At 36.3% G+C, this 25,258-nt stretch overlaps 1 protein-coding gene and 1 long non-coding RNA gene across 2 annotated transcripts; one reads left to right on the top strand and one right to left on the bottom strand.

Moving 5' to 3' along the window:
• Nucleotides 1-5,049: 5,049 nt before the first annotated feature.
• LOC123662341 lies at nucleotides 5,050-8,269 on the bottom strand. The gene is made up of 3 exons (XR_006744486.1): nucleotides 8,168-8,269; nucleotides 7,866-8,010; nucleotides 5,050-5,238 (listed from the first exon to the last, which is right to left on the bottom strand). It is a non-coding gene; the product is annotated as an uncharacterized LOC123662341 (long non-coding RNA).
• Nucleotides 8,270-20,476: 12,207 nt separating this feature from the next.
• LOC123662340 lies at nucleotides 20,477-22,626 on the top strand. The gene has a single exon (XM_045597191.1). It carries the CDS (start codon nucleotides 20,477-20,479, stop codon nucleotides 22,541-22,543), a length of 2,067 nt encoding a protein of 688 aa, XP_045453147.1. The 3' UTR covers nucleotides 22,544-22,626.
• The last annotated feature ends 2,632 nt before the right edge of the window (nucleotides 22,627-25,258 follow it).

Raw genomic sequence — 25,258 nt, 5'->3', positions numbered from 1 at the left:
ACGTGGAGTACGTGCGACGTACGGTGCCCCGGTTTGGGCGGATCGCCTAACTGCGAGGATTAAGGCCGCACTGCGGTCGGCGCAGAGGATCATCGCGGTGAGGGTGATCCGGGGGTACCGTACGGTATTGTGGGCTGCAGCTACTGCTCTAGCCGGCGACCCCCCGTGGGAGCTCGTGGCGGAGGTCTTTGCCGAGACCTACTCATACGTCTCGGGTAGGAGGGCTCTCGGTGAGAACCCCACGTTGAACGGGATCCTACGGGTGCGCCGGATGGGCAAGAAGCATTAATGCGGAGGTGGAGGGAGGACCTGGCGGAAAAGCCGTATGGCACACGCGTAACGACTGCCTTGCGCCCGGTCCTTGAGCGGTGGATGCGTCACAAGCGCAAGCCCCTCACCTTCCGTCTGACGCAAGTTCTCACCGGGCACGGCTGCTTTGGTGAATACTTGTGTCGGACGGCCCAAAAGGAGCCGACGACTGGATGTCACGATTGTGGCGCGGCGGTGGACTCTGCCCAGCACACCCTCGAAGTGTGCCCGAGATGGGCGGCACTGCGTTGCGATCTGACGACAGTTCTCGGAGGGGACTTGTCACTGCCTAGCGTCATCACCGCGATGCTCGGCGACGACAAGTTCTGGGCGGCGATGGTCTCCTTCTGCGAGATAGTAATGTCCCAGAAGGAGAACGACGAGTGGATAAGAGAGGAGGCCACCGACGAGGCCTCCGTCCGCAGGCGACGAACGGAGGTGCGTAGGAGGCGCTACTTAATGCACCTCCAGTAACGCCCCTGTGCTCGTGTCGGGCCGGGATGGGAACCCGGTCCTGCTAGACATAGCGTCGTCGGGATTATTCAGAGGTGAGCCGGATAGGCCCCATGGAGGAGAAGTCTGGCCTTTTCGCCGAGGCGAGCCGGTGCCGGTCGCTGGAGGGATCCTGTTGCCTGCAGATCCGGGACCCTCCAAATAAAGCGGCTGAAGGCTCCCGCAGGGGTTTGGTCGGTACTGCACCCCCAAGTACCAAAGCCGACATACGGTCTAGGATTGCCTACCCGGGCGTCCTGGATATCACCCGTAAATGGGTTCCCCTGCGATACCAAAAAAAGTATTTTTTAATTGTTAGTTTTAATTAAAATTCACAAAACAATTGAAAATTAATTAATTATTAATTGTAGTAAAGCACAATTAACAATTAATTAATTGTTAATACTTACTACTACAGTTAACAATTAAATAATTGTTAATTGTAATTTTCCACAATTACAATTGATTAATTGTTAATTGTTGTGGTAAAATTTACCAATTAATCAATTGTTAATCTTTAATTGTTGTTGCAATTAAAATTTGCCCAACACTGCATTGGACAACGTCTAATAAATCGATGAACGCCGGCTGCATGGACGAAAAAGGCTGACTCATTGTCCCGTTACTCTTCCACTTAATTGGCGAGCGTCCGAGGAGATGTTTTTTTATGACGTTGTCACGTTAAACTATCGTCCGTAAACCAACTTTACGGACAACTAATTTTTTAATAAAAATTATGACATCCAATCGAGTTTACGTTCATCGCGACTCAATGACGCATGGTGTAAAGTAACTTACAATTCACCTGAATAAATACAAGATATACCAAAAAATAAAATATAAAAATAAAAATATAAAACATATTATCACTAAACTGGAATGTAACGCATTTCTCGCGTATCAAGGATATCCAATAAAGCGTTTTAATTTTTTGTATTAAAACCTTCGTGGGCCTTAAGGAACATACAAAAAAATAAATTAGCCAAATTGGTCGAGCCATTTTCGAGTTATTCGCTTAGCAACATTCATTGTTGTTTATATAGATTTGGTACATAGCAAAAACTATTTGTAACGAATTGTTCTACACATTCAGTCAGTAACTGCTTGTATCATAAGACTGTGTTTAATAATATAATCTATATATATATATTATAAAAGCGAAAAGTCACTCATCACGAAAACTCCAAAACTATAACACCTACAAACTTAAAATTTGGCAGGTAGGTTCCTTATAGGGCGTAAACATCCGCTGAGAACGGATTTTACGAAACTCGACCCCTAAAGGGATAAAACAGGGGTTGGAAGTTTGTATGAAAGTCCTATGTTTTTGAAGTAAGATACTTGAAATTTAAAATGTACGGTCTATAGATGGTGAGAAGATATCCAAATAATGTATCTTTAGAAACCAACTCCCTTTTGAGTTAAAACGGGGGATGGTAGGTTGACTCACTTATCTCGAAATCTCCGAAACTATAACACCTACATACTTGAAATTTGGCAAGTAGGTTTTGTATAGGACGTAAAAGATAAAACGGGGGTCGGAAGTTTGTAAGAAAGGCCTATGTTTTTAAAATAAGAGACGAAATTTAAAATGTATGCTCCATAGATGGTGAAAAGGAGTCCAAATAATGCATCGTAATCTATATATATAAAAGAGAAAGGTTACTGATTCACTCATCACGAGAACTCAAAAACCGCTGGATGGTCCATCCATCCAGGATGGACAAAGATGAAATTTAGCAGGGAGGTAGATTATAGTTAGTAAACGTCCGCTAAGAACGGATTTTTTGATATTCCACTGCTAAGGGCGTTTGATTGGGGTTGATAGTTTGTATGAAACATATACAGCAGCTATAAGTTCGCCTACTAGGTTATTTATACTGCAGCCTGAAAATAAAACTAAAAATGTGGTGTATAGAGAGGTTTTATAAAAATAACTAATAAATTATACTAAATTTTGCCTTTTAAAAAATTACTCAGCGTGATAACCATTTCAAGTGACTGAAATAAAAAGATAATTTGCTTAAACATCTTGATAGTAATGCATATCTTCATAACCACACGAACGTAGTCGCGGGCAACAGTTAGTGTATTATAACAATAAGTCTCCAAAAGTGTATGTGATCGATTCCCTCAAAATTGACTGAACGGCTTTTCATGCGGTTTTACCAATGGAGAGAGGGCTTCAAGAGGAAGGTTTACGGAACGACTAAGCCGATTTTGATGAGATTTAGAGTTTCACTGGAAGTTTGCCGGGAAAACTTTGAGACTCACTGATTTAAACGCGGGCGAAGCCGCGGGCACAGCTAGTAATTATATATAAATATATTGTTATATTGCGGAAAACCGGGATGTCTTGCGCGAACTCAGTGAGGCCTTTGTCCAGCAGTGGGCTGACTGACTGACTTGATATAACGCTTAAACAGATAGTCGATTCCGTGTTCATCATCATCATCATCTTCACTTTAGCTTGATACAGTCTACTGCTGGACATAGGCCTCCGCAAGTTCAAGCTCCTCATATGTGTTTGCCATAGTCACCACGGTGGGTAGGCGGATTGGTGACCGCAGGGCGGGCTTTGTCGCACCGAAGACGCTGCTGTCCGTCTTCAGCCTGTGTATTTCAAATCCAGCAGTTGGATGCTTATCCCGCCACCGGTCGGCTTTTTAAGTTCCAAGGTGGTAGTGGAACTATGTTATCTCTTAGTCGCCTCTTACGACACCCACGGGAAGATAGGGGGCGGCTTAACAACACAGATATTTTGTCCAAATGAAAGTCCAGTAATAAAATAAAAAACAAAAAATAAATAAAACAACCACCGCAGGTTAGCTGGAAGAGACTTTTTTTAGAGTTATCTCTACCGGCTTTCTACATATAAATTATATAATGTGTATAACGCTTGACTGAGCGCAGTAGTCAGTGGTCGTCGTCCGGGCTACATCATTAGTTTTGTTTCATTGCATATTAGAAAATTACTAAAATTTGGAAACATCGACATTTTTTTTTATTGTCCGCTTAACTTAAACACGCCAATACGCCAACATGCCAAAACTCCAACACGCCAACACGCCAACACTCCAACATGCCAACATGTCAACACGCCAATACGCCAACACTCCAATACGTCAATACGCCAACACCCCAACACCTCAACATACCAAAACCCCAACACGCCAACACGCCAACACGCCAACAGTCCAACACGCCAACATGCCAACACGCTAATACGCCAACACGCCAACACTCCAACACGCCAATACGCCAACACGTCAACACACCAACACGCCAATGTGCCAATAGGCCAGCACGTCAACAAGCCAACAGGTTAACACGCCAATACGTCAATGCGCCAACACGCCAATGTGCCAATACGCCAACACGCCAACAGTCTAACACGCCAACATGACAACACACCAATACGCCAACACGCCAACACGCCAATGCGCCAACACGCCAACACGCCAACAGTCTAACACGCATACATGCCAACACGCTCATACGCCAACACGCCAATGCGCCAACACGCCAACACGCCAATGTGCCAACACGCCAATACGCCAACACGCCAATACGCCAACACGTCAAAACGCCAACACGCCAACACGCCAATGCGCCAACACGCCAACACGTCAACACTCAAACATGCCAACACTCCAACACGCCAATACGCCAACACGCCAATACGCCAACACCCCAACATGCCAATACACCAATGCGCCAACACGCCAACACGCCAATGTGCCAATACGCCAACACGCCAACAAGCCAACAGGTCAACACGCCAATACGCCAATGCGCCAACACGCCAATGTGCCAATACGCCAACACGCCAACACGCCAATGCGTCAACACGCCAACACGCCAACACGCCAATGCGCCAACACGCCAATGCGCCAACGTGCCAACGCGCCAATGCGCCACACGACAGGACGCCAACAAAAATAACAAACCTGTTTAATAACGAACCGTTATTTATGATATTATATCTGTCCAGGTCCGGAAGAAGCCACTTCGCCATCTAAGGACATCGTGGCAAGTTTGCCGGGAAAACTTTGTGACTCACTGATTTGAACGCGGGCGAAGCCGCGGGCACAGCTAGTAATGGTATATAATAAAGTATTAATAACTAAAAAAATGTTAGATTTCCCATGTTTATCTGGTTTAAAGTAAATTTCTTAATATTGTACTTAAAATATACTCTTGTGAGACAATTATGAAAAAAAAAAAATTAAGGAAAATAAAAGGATATTTTTATAAATTAATTTATATTTCTATTATTTATAGTTGGTTAAAGTTGCGAAGTTCTTTAGTATCCTGGGTAATGATCTCTCCTCGATCGGGCATGGGGCGTATGTTTCACAGCTTTGACCTTTCAGTCCTCTTAGCGTGGCTTCTTTTAGGGCCGTTGTATTGAGCATTCTTGAAAATAACTTATTGCTGAAACAAATTATATAATTTAATTAAACTTAATATTTTTGGCAATGATGCATTTTATTCAAGAAGGGCACGGAAAGATATATCGAGCTCAAAATCTGGAGCAGCCCTTCTGGGGAAGTATCTTAACCCCGCAGACAATCACAGCCAAACAATACTGCCTTCATGTAACGTAGTGTTCCTATGGTGAGTAAGGTAGTCAGAGCTCATGGGGAGGGTTCGAGTTAAATGTTGCCATTACTATAGGTTACGGTAACCGCTTACCTCCAGGGCAGTAAAATTAAAATAAATGAACTGCTTTATTATAGTTTGTTAATAGGCAACATATTTTTCCGGGTATTAAGCAATATCTCTATTGAGATATGGTAACATTAGTTGGTAATTTGTTTATTCTTAGAAATATATACAAATACGCTAATGAACTGAGCATATATTAAGTTTCTTTACAAAACAGAATAGTGAATAATTGACTGAGAAAGGAAACCGATATATACATATACTCGTATTATTGTCAACATATCATTTTCGTCAGACATTCCATGTATAGTAGGCAGTTAAGTTTTAACCGTCCCTAATTGGTGAATGGAAAATATATATCTCTATATTTATTTTTAAGACTCTATTTCAAATTTTAATACGATAATATATTTAAAAGATGTAATAAATAAAGTCGATCGAATAATGTCTAAGCTCCGTTACCCCGGTACTGATGTTAAAAGGTCGTAAGTACCAGGTATTTATTCTAATATTAAAAGAAAGAAAGACTTCTTTTGTGTTCATTTGAAATGGAAAAAGTCAAAAAGTACTGCACAAATTTTGAAAAGTCTTTCAACAGCAGAATGTTATTTTATCACTGAGTGACAGGCTATATTTTAAGAGAAGAAAACGGAACAGACAAAATCGTGTAGTACCTACACACGGGAGAATCCGCGGGCGGAATGCTGTTTAGTTATAACTTTTTTAAACATTATGGTGATTAAAATAATTACTGTGACGTAATAGTTAGTGGCTTTGTCGCACCGAAGACGCTGCTACCCGTCTTTGGCCTGTGTATTTCAAAACAAGCAGTTAGATGGTTATCCCGACATCGGTCGGCTTTTTAAGTTCCAAGGTGGTAGTGGAACTGTTTTATCCCTTAGTCGCCTCTTACGTCACCCACGGGTCTTCCCGTGAAGAGGGGGTGGCTATATTCTTTAATGCCGTAACCACACAGCACTGCGGTCATCAATCCGCCTGTCCAGCGTGGTGACTTTGTGCAAAACACATGAGTTCACGCCATTTTTAGCGTGAACTTGTTGAAGCCTATGTCCTGTAGTGGACTGCGAAAGGCGGATGCGATGATGATAATGATGAATAGTTAGTGTTTCAGGTGGTAAAGTAGACACTAGTAAAGATAGATAAACTTTATAAACAAATTGAATTTAGCAGATGCTTGATCACTTAGGATAGTAAAGGGATCGCTCATTAATTACATGAATTTTTTAGCAATTTTTTAAAACCCTATATTCTATATCCTAGGTTATATAGGTATCCCTATATATAATATATATTATATAGGTATCCCTATATTCTAGGTTTTAGACTACCCCTCCATACCCATAAATCACGTGTATTTTTTCGTGCGAAGTAAAATTTTTTAAAATATTATCTTTAAATACAGGTAATTTGATTAAATTTTGGAAATAAAAGCTTCGTGACACCAATTTCATGACAGATATCTAGATTGCAGGGTGTTTGTTAGTTGTTTTTGTGCATTAGGATTCATTCGAGCGTTACAACGTCCCCTCTCCCTCCTTGTTATTTCGTGATTTTTCCCGAACACCTCCCTCCTTTCGAACCTCAAATGATTAATGGACGAACCCTAATCAATTTAATTCCTTAAATTAAAAGCAAGTCATTGCGAATTCCTAAAAATATTTTAAGCTTGTCCACATTAAAAAAAAAAAACGGAAACTATACGAACGAACATCCAATAAAATTAATATTAGTGAATAGAAATATCTCATAAATAAAGTGAAATACGATAGTAAAAAAGAACAAATCTTTTCATCTGTTGGACACCTTCGTCTGAATTTCCATAACCATTCGTCTAATAACGTTATCAAGGATCGGTAAAACAGGGCCCAATCAATATGATATTCGTAATAAGCTACAAGAATTTACAAATTAACTGAGGTAGGTCACAGCTAAAAATCTCCGGCTCAATATATGGAGTAGCCCGACTGAATTAGTACCTCGACCTTACAGAAGATCATAGCTAAATAATACTGCTTTCAAGCAGTGTTGTGTTCCTGTTGGTGAGTGACCAGAGCTCTTGGGAAGAATTGGGGTCGGCAACGCGCTTGCGATACTTTTGGTGTTGCAGACGTCTATAAGCTACGGTAATCGCTTACCATCAGGTGAGCCGTACCGTGTTTGCCAACCTAGTTATATAAAAAAAAGCGCTTCCCTGCCGGCGTCTGTATTTCCGAGTTCATACAACCCGAACATGTTTAAAGCGCGAGTGAACAGGCTTCTTCTGGGCGAACTCGCTCCATCTTCGACCTCGTCTGTGCTCTAGAGCTAGACTGAGGTCAAGAGTAAGCCCATAACATAATTAAAAAAAAATAATAATAATAATTTACACAAACCTCATGATTTTTTCCCAAGTCTGCATAGTTTCTGTGTTCTTATTACCTCTACCCGTCCAGCAAGCGAATTTTTGAGGACACGCTCGACTCTGTACTAGCAGTTGCTCGGTCGGAAAGAGCGTTTGATGGTTCGAACCGTCATTATCTGCCGGGAATACAAGGTTATCTTACACTATTATCACCGTATAATATTTTTAAAACTATTTATATGATATTTGTTAATTGGTTATACATAAAAAGGTTTTAATATGTCTTGAGTATAACGTAATAAGTATTTCGATTTTTATTATTAACATACTAACATAAGCCGGTAAACGAGTTGCTGCTTAAACGCCTCTTATTTTAATGGTCCCGTAACTCGCAAGTTACACATATTGTAAGCCTGTAGGTATGTGTATAATAGTGTTGTAACTCGTGATGTTGTGTGCGTGTTTAGGAATGTCATATTAAATAATTTTCCTATTAAAACGGGGGGAACTTTTCTCGTTCCTTATTTGATTGTGCTTGTTTTAAATTTCTTGTGATGTTTTAATAAAAAAAATTAAAATTAAAAAAAAAACCTACACGAGACAGCGTATTATTAATACGATAACGGAAACAAGTTCAATAAATTTTATGTTTTTGACTATGCCAGTTAAAAAAAAAGTGGAATAATCATTGAGTGTCATGTTTTAATTAAATTACAGTCAAAAATGTGTTATGGACCGACAGATAATGATACAGTGGAACAGTTTTCCAAAGTTAAGGCTTTATAAATAATTAAATTAGCAGCACGCTACCGAAATTTTAAATAATAAAAAAGGTTACTAATTAAAATAAAATCAATCTGAGTTAATATGGTATGTAATTAAAAGTTATTAAACGAAAACTTCAAATAATTTAATATTGTTCAGTTTTTTTTTTGTTTACCTACAGTTTTTTTTTTATATGAGTTTTCCAGTAAATGACTCAGTAGAAATAATAGCTGCAAACAATTCTATAAAAAAAGAATAAAGGTAAAATGCTATAATTATACTGACAGCACTGCTTAAAATGATGTCACCGTGGTCAGAATAAATTAAATTAAAAAAAAACATATGTTTAGCTATTTGTTTAAAGTATAGCCAGCTATCGTAAAGTCAATGAACTGAGATATAGAGAAAAAAAAGAAAGCTCTTGATCTCTTGTTTTTTATTCTGTATTTTTTTTGTTATATTTGTTTAAAGTTTGAATTAAATTATTTTATTGTATTTTTTAATTATGATACTATTTTTAAGCGTAAATATTATATTAAAGAAAAACATTCTTTTTTATATAGAGTAAATTAGTATTAAATTTTATTTCAATATTCAACATAACATGTTAAAATATTAAACGTTTTTTAGAAATATTTTGACCGCAGTGACCGATGGTCATTAGCATATTCATTCAATTAGGTACTCGTGTTGGTTCGACTGGTTTTTTTTTAGATTAATTCTTATCTTAGATTAGATAGAGATAATGAGTTTTATCATTAAATATGTAAACTATATTTTTGACAGCGAAATTTTAAAAACTACCTATTCTATGTCTGCCTATCGTGCCTTAGAGAGCACGTCAAGTCATCATAGATACCTGATATCGTTCCTCATTCATATCATATACCTACGCCAACAGGCCAGCTTTGATAGAGAAAGAGTCCCATGCGCAGTTTGAAGTCACAGGCTGAATAAAATACGTTATAGGAATTTAACAACATACATCATCTCTACATATCGGAAAAATATCTGCACATAAAAATAGGTCATCATTTCATTCTATTGCAGTCCATTGCTGAACATAGGCGTCCAAAATTTCGCGCCAAAAATAGCATGAACTCATGTGTGTTGCTCATAGTCACCACGCAGGGCAGGTGGCTTGGTGACCGCAGCGCTGGCTTTGTCGCACCGGAGACGCTGCTGCTCGTCTTCGGCCTGTGTATTTCAATATATTTTTGGCTTTATAAGTTCTAAGGTGGGAGTGGAACTGTGTTATGCCTTAGTCGCTTCTTATGACACCCATAGGAAGAGAGGGCTATATTCTTTATTGCCGTAAAAAGTCAAAATAGCTCATATATAAATAAATAAATATTACTACACCCCAGGTTCGGAGCGGGAATCGAATCATAATGTAGGGTCACTCAATTGCGCCAAAGGCTATTCATACATTCATATTATAGTATATGTACTAAACTGCAAAACTTGTACCGCGATTTTTTTTATTGAAAGTATACCGAGTTTTCTGATTTTTTTACGCAATACCTATCAACATATAACATAAAAAATGTTATACGAGTACCTAGACACATTTCAGCGATATATCTTTACTTATTCACATACAAAATTATGCGATACAATTTTATTACTTACGATACTTTTGCGATATAATTTTTTTTTTACGTATATGTAACCTTTCGGTCAGCGCAGACAGATAAAGAAGACGAAATGCGATTATTATTATTTTTTTACAAATGTAATTGCAATGGTGCAATTTGTTCTATTTGAGAGAACACATTACATCATTTGCTACGTGTTAAAAAATTGCTTGCTGGGTTAGAGAGTCACCCACAACTCCTAACACGAGACACAAGAGAGAGAGTAAAAAAAAATCCTACAGAATCTTAATTTTTTTTTCAAAACACAAAATCACCTTACACTAAAGCAAAGCTTAAACCATAAGAAACTACAATGACTCACCCACAATAAATTGCACACAGACCTTAAGACGGCGAGAGAATCCAACCCAAAAAAGAAAAAGAGCAAAGAGTAAAGAGAGCCGCAAACACTCGCCCTGAGGCTTATATACCCTAGCATACCCCGCGCGTCGCGACACAACTACCCCCTAAGGTGAACCGCGACGTAATACAATACGAGGGTATTCCAAAATTAAATCAGTCGCCTAGAAAAAGTAAATAGCAACGCTAATGCATAACTGTGCTATTATACATCAGCAGGAACGAAACCAGGCGCTATTAAAAATATATGCTACAATACCCCCCCCGACAGAGAAGAATTTTGCATCTCTGGCAAAATTCTAAAAAAAAACTAATGTAAGGAGAGAATCTGGTAAGCTCAGGAAGGGATTATAAAATTTAACTCCATACTAAGAGAAAAAAAATTTTTTTGATAGATTAATCATGAGAGATAATCGAATTACAAAAACACCACATATAATTTTGAATTCACTGCAACACTGTCTTACGACCCAATCATACGTCACTAACATACAACATCCTGAAATTCAACTATCAATGTGCGTTAACCGACCTAGACAATTAACGCCCTGACACTCAGAGTGACGGTCTATAAATGAGCACCACTCAGCAGCTACTTAAAATTTTTAATTTACCAATTTTTTTTCTTTTTAATCCATATTTAATACCGTATTCCCGATGTAGGCTTTAGAATGTGCATAACACAATTAGTATCGAATATATATTCGATAGAATAAAATAATATGTGGAATCGCCACCCGTTCCAGCGTTAAGTTGTAACACAACAACAACAACAACTTATGGCGAAGGCTTTAAACAAAATAATATGAGTGAGCAGATACGTTAAAGATGCACCCAACACACACAAATTAAGTTATTGCTCAGTGGAATAACTCAACAAAAATAAACACCAAAAGTACATTAGAGATGTACCCAACACACAACTATCATAAGTCATGTACTTGTATAAGCACAAAATAAAAAAAAAAAATGAGATCATCACCCGTCTCAAAAATGGAATACGTAATATAGATTTAAAACAAAAAGAAAACACAATATCAATTACCCTTACTACCAGAATTTCCTGTTAACTTCAAATCTTTAATATGCCAAACCCCAAGATCTTTACCATTCATATCCTGTAATACGTATACAAGAGGAGATCTTTTACCAACAATTCGACATTTGATAAATTTAGGCGCTAATTTCTTAGAAAAGTATTTATCTTTATCACTCAAGAAGTAAGTTTTCTTATAAACAAGATCACCAACATTAAATTCCGCAGTCCTACGACGCAAATTATAACTTGAAGTATTTTTTAAATGAGCGGCATACAACCGAAATTGAACTTTATCGAAAATACTCGCCAACTGACCTAAGTTCTCCGCATAACAGTCACGAGGAGTAAAAATCATATTTTCTATACTATCAGAGTCCAAATAATGCGAACCACACGACACAATCTCCCTACCGAAAACTAAAAAGGACGGAGTGAAACCCGTAGTTTCATTCACCGCGCTGTTAATTGCAAATTGAATTTGAGGTAAGTACCAATCCCACGATCTATGATCCTCATCGACAAAGGATGCAATACAAGTTAAAATAGTACGATTATATCTCTCAACCGGATTAACCTGTGGAGTATAACGTGGAGTAAAATGAACATTAGGAACATTATAACTTTTAAAAAATTTGATACACTCATTACTAATGAATTGCGTACCATTATCCAATATTACCGACTGTGGAATACCATGAACTAAGAAAACATTATCCTCAATTAACTTAATTATTACTTTGGAAGTTGCGCGCTTCATAGGGAAAATTAAACAAAATTTTGAAAAACAACAAGTTACAACCAATATATAATTATTTTGTTTTCTACTAATAGGCAATGGACCCATAATGTCAATTGAAATAACCTGCCAAGGACGGACACAATTCTTAGGACGACCCATGACACCTAATGTCAAATGATTTTGAGCTTTATATTCTAGACACTTAGAACAATTATTGACATAATTTAAAACATCTTTGTACATTTTCGGCCAAAAGTATTTTAAATTTAATCTTTTAAGAGTTTTAAACATACCCAAATGACCTGCAGTGGGTACATCATGATTAATTGAAATTATTTCCGAACGGTGTTCCATAGGAATCACCTCCTTCCAATCAAACTCCGATGTTAAATAATTTTTATTTTTAGACAATCTAAATAATTTATCATTTTTAATACAATAATTTTGAAACGATGCTGGCTTATTAGCGCAGGCATTGAAAATATTAAGAAACCATTTATCATTACCCTTATAATTTGAAATTGAAAATATACTACTCACGGGAACCGAACGACTCAACGCGTCAGGAATGACATTATCACAACCTTTACGATGTTTAATCTCAAAGTTAAACTCTGATAACCTAGTACTCCACCGAGCCAAACGACCCGACGGGTTTGACAATGATAAAAACCACTTAAGGGCACTATGATCCGTGTAAACTGTAAACTTTTTACCATTATCGAGATAACAACGCCAATGTTCGACCGCTGCCAAAACCGCCAATGTTTCCCGTTCCGTAATACCATAATTTTGTTCCGGCTTGGTAAATGACCTACTCATATATGCGACAGGATGTTCTTTCCCTTCAAAGGTCTGAGAGAGCATCGCACCAATCCCATAACTACTCGCATCCGTGTGAACTTCAAAAGGTTCGTTATAATTAGGACACCTGAGAACAGGAGCAGAGACCAAACACTCCTTAAGCTTTCTAAAAGAACAATCCGCCTCCTCCGTCCATTTAAATGGAGGTGCACCCTTACGAGTAGAAGTTAATTTATTTAACGGTGCCGCCAAAGTACTGAAATTCTTAATGAAACGACGATACCACGACGCTGTCCCTAAAAAACGTTTTAAACCCTTAACATTGGTTGGAGTGGGAAAATTAACTATTGCAGAAACCTTATCCGGGTCCGTACGCAACCCGTGTTTATCGATTACATACCCCAAATATTTCAACTGACTCCTAAATAATTGTGTTTGCTCGCAAACGAAAAAAAAAACCGACTTCAATTACATCGACAAGTAATACAACGTAGATCGACGAAAAAATAGTCAAGCAACTACGCGTTATTAAAGATTACTCAAAAAGTTCTTATCAGATCTCGATGAAATTTATATTATGTGACCACATGATAAATATCAGCTTTCGATTAAATTAAAAATTATCAAAATCGGTACACCCAGTAAAAAGTTATTACGGATTTTCGAGAGTTTCCCTCGATTCCTCTGGGATCCCATCATCAGATCCTAGTTTCCTTATCACAGTACTAAACTAGGGATATCCCCTTTCCAACAAAAAAGAATTATCAAAATCGGTACATCCAGTAGAAAGTTATGCGGTATAATACAACGTAGGTCGACGAAAAAAGCGTCAAGTAAAAACACATTATTAGATATAACTCGAAAAGTAGTTGTTAGATCTCAAATAAATTTAAATGGGACCAATTGGCACACACCACCTTTCGATTAAAACAAAATTTGTCGAAATCGGTCCACACGGGCAAAAGTTCTGATGTAACATACATAAAAAAAAAAAAAAAAAAAAAATACAGTCGAATTGAGAACCTCCTCCTTTTTTGGAAGTCGGTTAAAAAACGACATTTATCAAAATTAATAGTAAGATTACATTCTTTTAAAATTTCCAATATTTGTAATAAAATAGAAACATGTTCATTAAAATCCGCGGTTGCAATTATTAAATCATCAACATAACAACAAACTTTAACCCCGAAACGGTTTCCAAACAACTTATCTACTAATCTCTGTTGAGTGGCAGGTGCGTTAGTTAAACCAAACGCCATACGTTTAAACCTGAATGTACCACGTGACGGAATATAAAAAGCCGTTTTATCCCTATCCGATTCCTGAATCTGAGTTTGAAAAAAGGCACTACAAAAATCGATTGTTGACAAATAATGAGCATCCCTAAGATTATCTAAAATTTCTGATATATAAGGCAAACTATATGCATCCTTTTTGGTTACCGCATTCAGTTTCCGACTATCCAAACATAACCGATAGCTACCCGTATCCTTTCCCTTAGGAACCAAAAGTACCGGAGAACTCCACTCACTCTGACAGGGTTCGATGACATCCAACTCAAGCATCTTATCAACCTCCTCCGAAAGAATTCGTTGTTTCTCAGGAGACATCCGATAATATCGTTGCTTAATGGGAACAGCATCCCCAGTATCAATTCTATGAGTAACCACGGTAGTCAACCCTAAACCTTTCCGCTCAAAAGAAACAGAACGAAACTGATTAATAATGCTATCAACAATTGAACGCTGATCGCTATTTAAATGTTCATAACCCGTAATGACGTCATCCGAATTATTACACAAAATAGATTCTTGTTTAAAACTAACTGAATTAATATATTTCGGACAAATTTTGAATATTTTCCAAAAGTCAATGCCTAAAATGATATCTGAATTAATTTCCGGAAAAACAAAAAATTTTATAAAATGAAGTTGATCTTCGAACGCAACCGGTAAACACAAGTAACCACGAGAAAACAACTTGTTCCCGTTAGCCACAACCGCAGAAATAATATTATCTTTAAAAAGAGTATAACCTCGTTGTAAGAAATCCTTATAAAAATTACCCCCCAAAATTGATATAGACGCACCAGTGTCTAAGAGACCCGACAACTTAATGTCATCTATATGTATAACAGGATAAGGCCTATTTTCAATACATTTATCATTACACAGAACCGAGTTTAATTTATACGATAAAAAATAAATTGAAATTGTTTTAAGCCAAGAATTCCAATCAGATTTAGAAAAATTAATATTATTACTAGTTTTAACTCGGTTCCAACTTACTCGTTTTTTTAAATCTTTAACCCCATTATTATATTTCGATTTACATTTAACACAATCGGGACGCTTAACATTAGGCTCACCGCAACCAAAACAAAACACAACATTCCGATCCTTAAAACAATCGGCATAAGAGTGAGAAAACGATTTACAACGTTGACAATAAACAGTACGATTCGACGCGCGATCACCGATGGAATTAATGCTCGGCTGAATTTTACTATTGCTATTATTACTCGGCACAGAATGTTTACGCTGAGACGGCAATGATGTATGAGAATTATTGTAAGACGAGTTAGTAGGAGACGAAAATTGACGAGAGAATTTATGCGTTGAAGGAACAAAACGATTAGAATTAAAACGATTATTTTTATTAAAATACCCCTGATTATTAAAATTATTCGAATAATTAATTTTTTTAAATGAACTTTTAAAAACGTTTTTAACTCCAGTATTATAAGCTAAATCAGGTGCAACTAAATCATCCGAGACATTCTGTGGTTCGTGAAAATCTAAAAGTCTACTTTGAACATTCTCATAATTACGACACACATTCCTAAGCTGATCAATTGACGTTATATCCGATGACGCTAACATCCCTGCGTAACAAGGTCTAACGTTGTGTAATAAAATTTCTAATTTAAATTTTTCCTCAGGAGGAGTAGTCAATCTGTTAAACATTTCATCCATAACAGCCAAATAAATTACAATAGACTCATTCACCCCCTGAGTTCTATTTTGAATTTCCCTTAATAATTTGTAATCAAAATCTGGTTTATCGAAGTCCCTACGCAAATACTCTAAAACTACTTTCCAATCTGAAACCCCAGCACACACACTCCTATACCATTTTAAAGCATCGCCAACAAACAGCTGTAACGCAAAAGATAAAACTTTGTCATCCGCAATGCGATGAATAGTACAATGTTCCGTAACCCGGCGTATAAAAGAGCGTACGCAAGATTTACCGTCGAATTTAATTTTACTTAAATCTCCTAAACTGTTATGATCACAATGAACCGTTACATTCAAGGGATTACTAGATGATAACGAAGAAACTGTAAGAAATGGAGATTTATTAGACAATTTTAATTTATCAACTACCCCACAATAATTATTAAATTGATCAACACACAAATCGTAAGTGTCCCTATTCTTCTTAACCTCATTCTCATCCAATCTGCCAATCCTATGATACAAATGAGCCAACAAATTCTCTGCCCTCAATAAACTATTAAAATTCGGATTAGAATTCATAATTGATTTCACTTTTATCAAAGTGTCACTAATACCGCCCAAATCGGTTATAATATCCAACGGACTGACCAAAATCTCCTCTGACGGTAACAATTCCGATAATTGTAATATTTGTTTACGTAAAGCTAAAACCGTGGCAACTGGCTCCTCATTCCGAACAACCACCTCATATTCTAACTCAGCCTTAGGCAGGGATACGAATTTTATTAAGTGAGTCATCGTAGCACAATAATAAAATTTAAACGAAACAAAAAGCACAAAAAAAGTTCGATTTAAATTAATGTTAAAATGTAATAAAAAAGTACAAAGTAAGCAAAAATATTCGTGAATAGAGGGTAGTCAAAAAAAATTTAGTTACGGCAAAAATTATTGAGCAAGAAATAATTAATACAAAAAGTAGGTAACTGAAAATTTTTAGCAAGGAACGATTAACAATGCAAAAACCGTGACTACGTTCGTACAAATCTTTTAAATTCAAATAAAAACTTTTAAATATTAACTTTAAAATTTTAAACATACTAATAATATAAATACACAACCTAAACGAAACAGAAATCAAATTTAATTAATAAAAATGAAAAGTAATAATTTAACACAATTCACAAAACACAAAACACACAAAGACACAAGGACAAGAAGACCCTTTCCATACCCAGAGAAAACACTTGCTAGGAATAAGAAAAAGAAAAAAAAAATTGAGTGCCAATGCGATACCCTACAAAATAAAATAATTAAAATAATTCACCGACAAACAAATAATTTTAAATATTATAGAATTTACGCTGGGCGCCAGTGCTACGTGTTAAAAAATTGCTTGCTGGGTTAGAGAGTCACCCACAACTCCTAACACGAGACACAAGAGAGAGAGTAAAAAAAAATCCTACAGAATCTTAATTTTTTTTTTCAAAACACAAAATCACCTTACACTAAAGCAAAGCTTAAACCATAAGAAACTACAATGACTCACCCACAATAAATTGCACACAGACCTTAAGACGGCGAGAGAATCCAACCCAAAAAAGAAAAAGAGCAAAGAGTAAAGAGAGCCGCAAACACTCGCCCTGAGGCTTATATACCCTAGCATACCCCGCGCGTCGCGACACAACTACCCCCTAAGGTGAACCGCGACGTAATACAATACGAGGGTATTCCAAAATTAAATCAGTCGCCTAGAAAAAGTAAATAGCAACGCTAATGCATAACTGTGCTATTATACATCAGCAGGAACGAAACCAGGCGCTATTAAAAATATATGCTACACATTTTACTGTTATTTTGTGATGTAAAAATGGAATATACTCGTAAATCATCATAATTTGAATAATTGTGTGTGCTCGCAAACGAAAAAAAACCGACTTCAATTACATCGACAAGTAATACAACGTAACGAACGACGACGACAAAAAAAAAACGACGAAAAAAAAAAGTAACACACGGACTAGTCGTTACTACGATTTTCGAGGGTTTCCCTCGATTTCTCTGGGATCCCATCATCAGATACCGGTTTCCTTATCATGGTACCACACTTGAGATATCTCCTTTCAAAAAAAAAAAGAAAAGAATTATCAAAATCGGTTAATAAATGGCGAAGTTAGGTTCGAACATACATAATATATAACGAATTGAGTAACCTCTTCCTTTTTAACCGACTTCCAAAAAAGGAGGAGGTTCTCAATTCGACTGTATTTTTTTTATTTTTTTTTAATGTATGTTACATCAGAACTTTTGACCGGGTGGACCGATTTCTACAATTTTTTTTTAATCGAAAGGTGGTGTGTGTCATTTAGTCCCATTTAAATTTATTTGAGATCTAACAACTACTTTTCGAGTTATATCTAATAAGGCGTTTTTACTTGACGCTTTTTTCGTCGACCTACGTTGTATTATACCGCATAACTTTCTACTGGATGTACCGATTTTGATAATTCTTTTTTGCTGGAAAGGGGATATCCCTAGTTTGGTACCATGATAAGGAAACCAGGATCTGATGATGGGATCCCAGAGAAATCGAGGGAAACTCTCGAAAATCCGCAATAACTTTTTACTGGGTGTACCGATTTTAATAATTTTTAATTTAATCGAAAGCTGATGTTTATCATGTGGTCACATATAAATTTTATCGAGATCTGATAACTATTTTTTGAGTAATCTTTGATAACGCGTAGTTACTTGACTATTTTTTCGTCGTTCTACGTTGTATTACTCGTCGATGTAATTGAAGTTGGTTTTTTTTTTCGTTTGTGAGCAAACACAATTATTTGAAGTCGCTTAAAAAAGTGCGTGCTTACAAAGTAAACATGTCAGAAGTAAAACTTCTTTGGCAAACTAATTTTTAAGTCTCGTTTATATTTTACAAATCTAAAACTTTAAGTTTCCGTTCCAGCGCCATCGAAAAACGTTGACGTTTTTTCATCCGTAAAAATTTTACACTCATGCACCTAGAGAAGTTTCACGTCAAAAATACAGTCGAATTAAAAACCTTTTCCTTTTTTTGAAGTCTGTTAAAAATACGTGTTCGCCTAACTGTCAACTATTGGTCGTTGCGCTAGCAGTCGGGTTTGAAATCCGCACAAGACAAATGTTTGTATAGATCATTGAGACATTGGTCATTGTTTGTGCTGAGTGTGTTTTTGGATTTCGGCTACAGATTTTCTTAGTAATTAATGGTGGGCGTTGAAAAGAGCTCTCGTTCTAAATTTCGTAAAAGTATGAGGGAAAAAACATAACAAACATTCAGCCTGTAACATCCCAAGGCTGGGCATAGGCCTCTTTCTCCTGCAGGAAAACGATCGGAGTTTAATCCACCACTCTGATCCACTGTGGATTGGCGGATACGTTCTCTACTATGATAGCGATCGCAATCAGGTATTTCTGATAACAACCGGGACCGATGGTTTAACGTGCTCTCTGAGGCACAGTGGGGAGACCCATAAGTACAGACATCCAAACTGGAAAGAAATATACGAATACAAATATCCGCCCCGAGCGATTTAAGAGTGAGCGGTTCATTCTTTTGGCTTGTGTCAGTTTTTTTTCTGGATTGAAGTCACAGTATAGTATTTCCATTTTTCAACGTTTTATAAGTAATAAATTTAATAAGTTTTAATAAATACAAAACATAAATAAAATATAATACAAGTTAAAATATTTTAAAAATAAATAAATAGTAAAAAACCTTTTTGGTAAATTAAAAATTAAAATGTATAAAAATATTGATTGTTAATGACATTCTTATTTCAAATGTAGTTGTATAACAATAACATGTCAGTTGTATAAAGGTCAGGCAATACATTTAACTTTCGGGTTACAAAATAAAATTTTTAGTGTCCATCGTAATGACTTTATAGGAACAGGGCCAGAGAGAATATTTCCGTAAGTTTATTTTATTATTTTATACAAACAATGACAGAATTTAAATGAACTTATTAACTATGTTTGTCGATAGTTCTTCTGAGTTCCCGATAATTCAGTGTACTCATGTCGTTGCAAGACTGCAACACACACTGTTGAATTACCGTAGGAGCGAAGGATTACCGACAAATTTGACACATATCCCGTTTTCTTCTTAATCTGTAGTTATAACGAAAGTTTAAAAGGTTTTTACCATTGAATTAATAAGTTCCGATCGATTGCTTGGAAGTTTCCGTTTTATTAAATGACATCGTATTTTTCTAAAACAAATGAAATTGATTGGATTAGTAGCAGCAGCTGAAGAAAACTCAGTGTTCTTATAAAAATTATTGAACTCAACAGGTCATGGAGCAAATGTACCTTGTAGAAATATTCATAGACAAAGTAACGATCTTCACATCCGAAGAGGATGAAAAGAGCGGAGCAAATAAAAAACTTATTGTCAAAATAAGATTCGGTCCCAAAGTGGAGTTTATAATAAAAGAAGGCCAGTTGGCCTTAAACGAAGATACTAAAGACGATATTGTTGAATGCGATGAAAATGGGAGACGTAAATGGTCTCGAACAATCAGAGTGGGGAAGTCGTATTTATTCCCTTCTTACCCAGACACAGTGCTCATGATACTCAGTAAGTTTCCATTGGAAATAGAGATATGGAACGATGATGAAAATGAAGTCGAAATATTTGTAGGGATCGGCACTATGCATTGGGAGACTGAATTTTTCCATATGTTAAAAGAAACTGCCGAAGCTTGTAAGATCCATGAGCCACTCACTATAAAACAAAATACACCATTATTTGCCGAATGTTGCTGTAAGCAAGTGGGCGAAATTTCTTTCATACTCAGATTAAGTGCCTTGGGTGAAAGTATTATTACAGAATTTCAACAATTAATGAAAGATCCGGACAGTTTTGTTTTTAGAACAAATAAAGCTCCTAGCATGTTTCAGTGTAAGAGGATAGAAGGTGATGATCCTAATTTCTGCATGGTGGGTAGTCTATATGAAACGACGACATTGGAAGACCCTACTTTAACAAGCAATGCTCAACAAAAAATTGAAATATGTACAGAATTGCAAAGTTGTGGTGTTGGCCAGAAAGACGCTGACTTTAGTTGTAAGCATGATTTTGAAGAGGCGGAATCTAAAAAATCATACCCTATTGATAAGATCAGAATGGGTGATATTACAGGACCATGTGGGAATACAAACTGTCCATTAGCACATAAAGTAAAGACATATATCAGAAACTTAGAAACGTATAAACGAGAAGCAGAAGGTAAAGTAACAGAAACAAAAGGTGATGTCACAAGAAAGATTTGTGGTACATGTGACTGTAAAGATGATCGTTGGCATCGGGAAGAATGTCCTGAAAAGCTAGAGAGGGAAGGTAAACAAAGTAAAGCTGAATGTTCTGGGTGTGGTGGTATAACACAAGTGGGAGAAACTTGCGAAGATCGAAAAAAGAAATTATTTGGTACTGGTGCGACACCTAAATCTAGTAAAACCGTAGTTGCATGTGTCTATAGCGTAACTAACATTCCAAACTTTAATGAATCCGTATATGGGAAACAGTTTATCGTGGAAAATCTTGAACAAAGTTGCTATTATAAAACAATTGCAAATGAACCTTCGAGCACAAGAGCTGGGTGTAGTTGTGGTCGACGTGGATGTACATGGACTCAAGAAGAAAATTTCGATACAGCCGAAGTATCGAACCGTCCACCGAAGAAGACTATTCCAGAAAGTAACGTATCCTCTCACCAACCTTTTGTTTATAACGTTGATACGAAAGAATCAAAAAGAAAAATTGCAGTTTTTGATTGTGTTGAAATTGCTGAAGATAAAGATTGTAAATGTAATCCACCCAAACCAACCCCACCATGCAAGACATTTGATTGCGAGTGTATCACTGAAACTGCGAACGTTGCTGCGAGAAAAGCCCATCGAGCATACTGTCCGTTATACAAACACAGAGATAATTGTCCAGTGACGATGATGCAAGAAGACGAAGACAAGAAGAAAGCTGAAGATGATGAAGATGAAACTGAACCCTTGCCGTATGGATTACCTCCGATCAAACTCGGACCCTGTCCGATATTAGGCAGACCCTGTTGTGTTCCTGATGGCTTTGCAAGAATGTATAAAACAGCTGCTTTACCTGCTCAGCCACCAAGTTACAGCGATGCAGGAAAAGTTTGTTGTTCCAAAGAGTACGAAAGAATAAAGAAGGCTATAAAAGATTACATGAATTACGAAAAAGATCACGACTTTAGATGTGTAAATAAATTTAACGTGGACACTGAAAGACGATGCTGCGACAAAGAACAGAGACTACTATCCCTTATGGGTAAGGGATGTTGTGGCTCACACAAATTAGCGATCCAAGAAAAATTTAAAGAGGAAAAGTAGTAAACATAAGAACTTTTATAAATATTTTATTTTGTAACCCACTAGTGTACTATATTAAGATCTAATTACACTTATACAACTGGTTTAGTATTTTTATTTGTAATTTAACGGTGCATAGACTAATAAAAAAATATATAGCGACATAAATTTTGGATATTCCTAAACGTATGTAGTATATTAATGTTCTGATTTTTGAAATATTTGAAAATGTTTACACTTTAGAGTGATAAATTATACCGTAGTGGCACCAATGACCGACAAGACCCAATAACCGACACTTTATATTTTGATTCAATAAAATAAGAGTAGGAAAACGATTTCTTAATATAGCAAAACTGTACCATAGATAGCACACTTTTGATTGGCTCCCAGTGACTTTTGAGCGATATCCGTCTTTTTTTTTTGAAAATGACGGTGTGACAACTGATTGCGCCTGGAGTACCGGTGAAAATTACAACATTTCTTAGTGAAATCCTTAAGGAAGTGGGTACATTTTTTTTATTAATTATACTAATGTAGTCTAACATATTTGGATTTTATGTTTTTCACGGGTTATTATAAGAACTATACGATCGATTTTTGTTCTAACGAAAGTTTAAGGTTATTTTGATATTAGTATAATGTTGGTGTCGATCACTGGTTTTCATAAACTGACTTTGACCAATAATCGACACGGGTCGATAATAATTTTTGAAAACATTTTTCGTTTGACAAGCGAATGTAGTTCTTCTTACTTTGCGTATTTGGTAGATATTTGAAGTAAACTAAACAAAGTCGAGAGACCAGTAATCGACAAGTGTCGACTATTGGGAAATAATGTGTCGATGATTGGTTCTTACAGATGGTTCCGAAAAAATTGGTGATGAATACTTATTAAACTGTTAATTTTATTTTAACGACCCACTAAGGAGGCCGCGATTTGGCAGATACACATTATAGGTAATAGTCGATAACTGGGAGTCGGTAATTGGTAACTGTCGATTACTGGAGATTCGGTGTCGATGATTGGAGATTTATACACTTTTTCCATTTTTAGGATTTTTTTCTAATCCGGATATAGTTAATAAAAATATTACATCCTATTCTTATATCAAGAATATACCTTACCATACTCAATTGTTACTTTTGGTTTAAAGATGACTAAATGACCTTTAATTTTATAAAGAAGTCCACTATCTCCTTAAAGTGTCGACGATTGGTGCCACTACGTTACATTATTATCTTGGAAATTTGTACCAAACATTGCCTTTAATTTGAAAAATGAGTGTCTCTCTTCTACACATCATTGCAAGTAATATACATATATCGTACATAACTCAAAAGTCAGAAGATTAATTTTAGTGTCCGTGAGATGACAGATTAAAATTAATCACGTTTCTCTTCTTGTCTAATAATGCAAATCTCTTAAAGTGATTTACTTTTAGTTAAAGGATTAAAATTTAAAAATGGCTGAAGATGAGGAAAATGATAAGAAGAATGAAAGAAAAAAGAAGAGCGCTTCTAAATATAATTACACTTTTGGCGATATCCATCCAGGTATTTGATGAGCTCTGGTTTAAGGTATATTTTTAAATTGTATTACTTTATAAAGTTTTATTTTATTTTAGGTGTCTCGATTGGCCACAAGACATGCAACCCATTCTTAAAGCCGGGTTATCCAGTTCCAGCGGAAATGGGTTGGTTATGGACTGCTTCAGACGTACCAGGTCTAAAGGTATTTTTATTATAATTGTTTTTGTTACCGTAATCTTTTTTTAAAATGTTTTAATAATTAGCTGACTTAATCAATAGGTTCTCCTGTTCATCTGTTCGTTTTAATTTATATATATATATATGTTGTTTTTTTCAAGCCAAGACGAGGTTGGCAGCCAGGCGTGATTGGAAAAAGTGTCGCAAAAATGATGACGTTTAAATGTCCCCGCGGTGGTCAAGATAAAGATAAAAATAAGAAGAAGAAGAAGAAAGGTCGCACAGCTGGTGCTGCTATAGGTGGAGGAGATTCGGAACCTGATGAACCTCTGGAACCAAAACCAACACTTAAAGTTCAGAGGAAGGGGGATGTGTTCACTATACAAGTTAGATTCTCTTAAAAAGTTTTTATAACTGTTACTTTCTTTTATTTATATCACTTTTTGTTTTCTAATTATTAATTTACGAGAATTTCACTCATTATAATGAAACAACTTTTTCGGATATTATCACGGCTTATTTAGTTTTTTAGATGTCCGACGTTTCTGTCCTCCTCGGTCCTTGCGATAAAATAAAGTTAGATCACTTTTATTTTACCGTAACAAACTCAAATACTAAGCTTGTAAAATTCTTTACTTTTTTTTGGTTTTAAATCTTACAACAAGAGCTTTTTTGATATTTGTTGTAGATTTTATTTACATTTATCAGTTATTGAGTTATTTAGCTTGAGCTATGATCATTTTAAATCCAATAAGGCTTAGAAGTTCTAAGGCAATGAAATTATTCTATTCTTTCAGGTAAATCCATTAAAAGACTTGACAGAAATCGCTCCTAATGAAGATCCGTACGTCGATTGTGATCCACTTATATTTAAAATTATCAAAAAGAGAAGCCCCGAAGAACAAGCAAAAGTTGAAGCAAGAAAAATGGTTAAATTGAAGAAGCAGCGTGACGCTGAAATTCGAAAGGCTTTGGCCGAAGCTGTAGAGGATATATGTAAGTGTGCCTACATGGATGTTTATTGCA

Source organism: Melitaea cinxia, chromosome 18 (assembly GCF_905220565.1).
Source record: "Melitaea cinxia chromosome 18, ilMelCinx1.1, whole genome shotgun sequence".
NCBI lineage: Eukaryota > Metazoa > Arthropoda > Insecta > Lepidoptera > Nymphalidae > Melitaea > Melitaea cinxia.
This window is presented reverse-complemented; position numbering and strand designations above follow the sequence as displayed.